Source organism: Phaethon lepturus, unplaced genomic scaffold, assembly GCF_000687285.1.
Source record: "Phaethon lepturus isolate BGI_N335 unplaced genomic scaffold, ASM68728v1 C13685390, whole genome shotgun sequence".
In the NCBI taxonomy this organism is placed as follows: domain Eukaryota; kingdom Metazoa; phylum Chordata; class Aves; order Phaethontiformes; family Phaethontidae; genus Phaethon; species Phaethon lepturus.
Genome location: NW_010575314.1, coordinates 1 through 1,724, shown reverse-complemented (window position 1 = coordinate 1,724; position 1,724 = coordinate 1). Strand labels below are relative to the sequence as shown.

Here is a 1,724-nt window from a genome sequence, read left to right as displayed (position 1 = left end):
CCGTGCTGGGGGCTGCCAAGGCGAGGGTGACACCATGGTGCTGTCCAGCAACGACAAGACCAACGTGAAGGGCATCTTCTCCAAAATCGGCGGCCATGCCGAGGAGTACGGCGCCGAGACCCTGGAGAGGTACGTGTCCAGCCCTGTCCGTGTCCCCTCTCCTGTCTGTCCCCAGCTCCCTCCCGTCTGCCCCCATCCACAACTGTCCTTGTCCTAAGAGACCCTGTCCCTGTCTCATCCGCCCCCGACCCTCTCTGTCCCCCAGGATGTTCGTCACCTACCCCCAGACCAAGACCTACTTCCCCCACTTCGACCTGCAACACGGCTCCGCTCAGGTCAAGGCGCACGGCAAGAAGGTGGCAGGTGCCCTGATCGAGGCTGTCAACCACATCGATGACATCGCAGGTGCCCTCTCCAAGCTCAGCGACCTCCATGCCCAGAAACTCCGCGTGGACCCTGTCAACTTCAAAGTGAGCGTCTGGGAAGGGGTCACCAGCCCGGCTCCCCTCTTGCACCCCTCCGGCCACCCCTTTGCTCACCATCTCCTTTTGCCTTTCAGCTGCTGGGCCAATGCTTCCTGGTGGTGGTGGCCATCCACCACCCCTCTCTCCTGACCCCGGAGGTCCACGCTTCCCTGGACAAGTTCCTGTGCGCCGTGGGCAGCGTGCTGACTGCCAAGTACCGTTAAGGCGGCACCATGGCTAGAGCTGGACCCAACCCACTGCCAGCCCTCCGACAGCGAGCAGCCAAATGATCTGAAATAAAATCTGTTGCATTTGTGCTCCAGCCCTGGCGTCCTGCTCTGGTTGCTGCCCGCAGGGAGGGAGCGGGAGGGATCTGCTCTGAGGGTCTGGACTGGGGGTCCTCCTCTGCCAGGTGGGCATGTGTAGGAAATGGGCTCTGGTTTTGCCGTCCGAGAGGAGGCAGAGTTTGGGGGGTGGTGCCCAGCAAGCAGACACTGCTCCGCCAGCCCCGGGGCTCGGGGAGCAAACAGAGTGTTTCCAGGCACCGGTGGAGGGGAAAGACTCACGGAGAGTTGGACAGAGTCTGGTTCCTGGGAGCTCCCTGCAGCCCCAGCCCGTCCTGGTCTTCCCACCAGAGTACCACGCCGGGAGCCCCTCTTGCCCCACCAGCCCCGTGCACCCCTTCCCTCTGTTCAGGTCAAATTGTCAGAGATCGTCTCCTCCTGGAAGCGCTGGTGGGAGGCAGTGGGGTACAGGGGCTCCCGGTGCCTCTGACCCTCTGCATGGTGGCACCCCAAGGACACCCTGAGGACCTCCAAGCGCAAGGGCATCTTTCTGTGCAGCCCCGGCACGCAGGGACGCGCGGCAGCGTAGGACTTTTGCTTCCGCCTAACGCTGCATTGCTGGGGTGTCACTTTGGAGGGGCCCGGGGTGGCTAGCAGGCTGCGGGAGGCAGTAGCCATGGGGGACTGCAAGGGGAGCAAGTGGGGCTCAGCCCCAGGTCCTGCTCGCTGGGCCCTGAACCGCAGCGGGGTCGGGGGTGTCAGGGCAGGAAAACAAGAAGCGGCGCTGGGTGCCGCAGTGCTGGTGTCCATGCAGCCCCCGGCCCTTATCGCAGCCCGCAGTGGGGTGGCTGTGGCACAGGGGGCTGTGGGCAGCTGATAAAGAAGAGGGTGGGCTCTTCTCCAGCTGTGGGTGTGGTGGGAGACAGGGCAGCAGATAGTCCCAGGGGGCTGCAACCTGCCCGGTGCTGAGCAAGGC

At 64.1% G+C, this 1,724-nt stretch overlaps 1 protein-coding gene across 1 annotated transcript; it reads left to right on the top strand.

Moving 5' to 3' along the window:
- The first annotated feature begins 6 nt into the window (after positions 1 to 6).
- On the top strand, positions 7 to 786 carry LOC104615642 (hemoglobin subunit alpha-A). The gene is made up of 3 exons (XM_010295599.1): positions 7 to 129; positions 266 to 470; positions 560 to 786. The coding sequence occupies exons 1-3, from the start codon at positions 35 to 37 to the stop codon at positions 686 to 688; spliced, it is 429 nt and encodes a 142-aa protein (XP_010293901.1). The 5' UTR covers positions 7 to 34; the 3' UTR covers positions 689 to 786.
- Positions 787 to 1,724: the final 938 nt, after the last annotated feature.

Excerpts from the sequence above, each read along its gene's own strand:
- LOC104615642 (XM_010295599.1), top strand. The coding sequence starts at position 35 with ATGGTGCTGTCCAGCAACGACAAGACCAACGTGAAGGGCATCTTCTCC. Across the intron at positions 130-265 it reads GGCGCCGAGACCCTGGAGAG|GATGTTCGTCACCTACCCCC; the intron begins GTACGTGTCCAG and ends TCTGTCCCCCAG. Across the intron at positions 471-559 it reads TGGACCCTGTCAACTTCAAA|CTGCTGGGCCAATGCTTCCT; the intron begins GTGAGCGTCTGG and ends TTTGCCTTTCAG.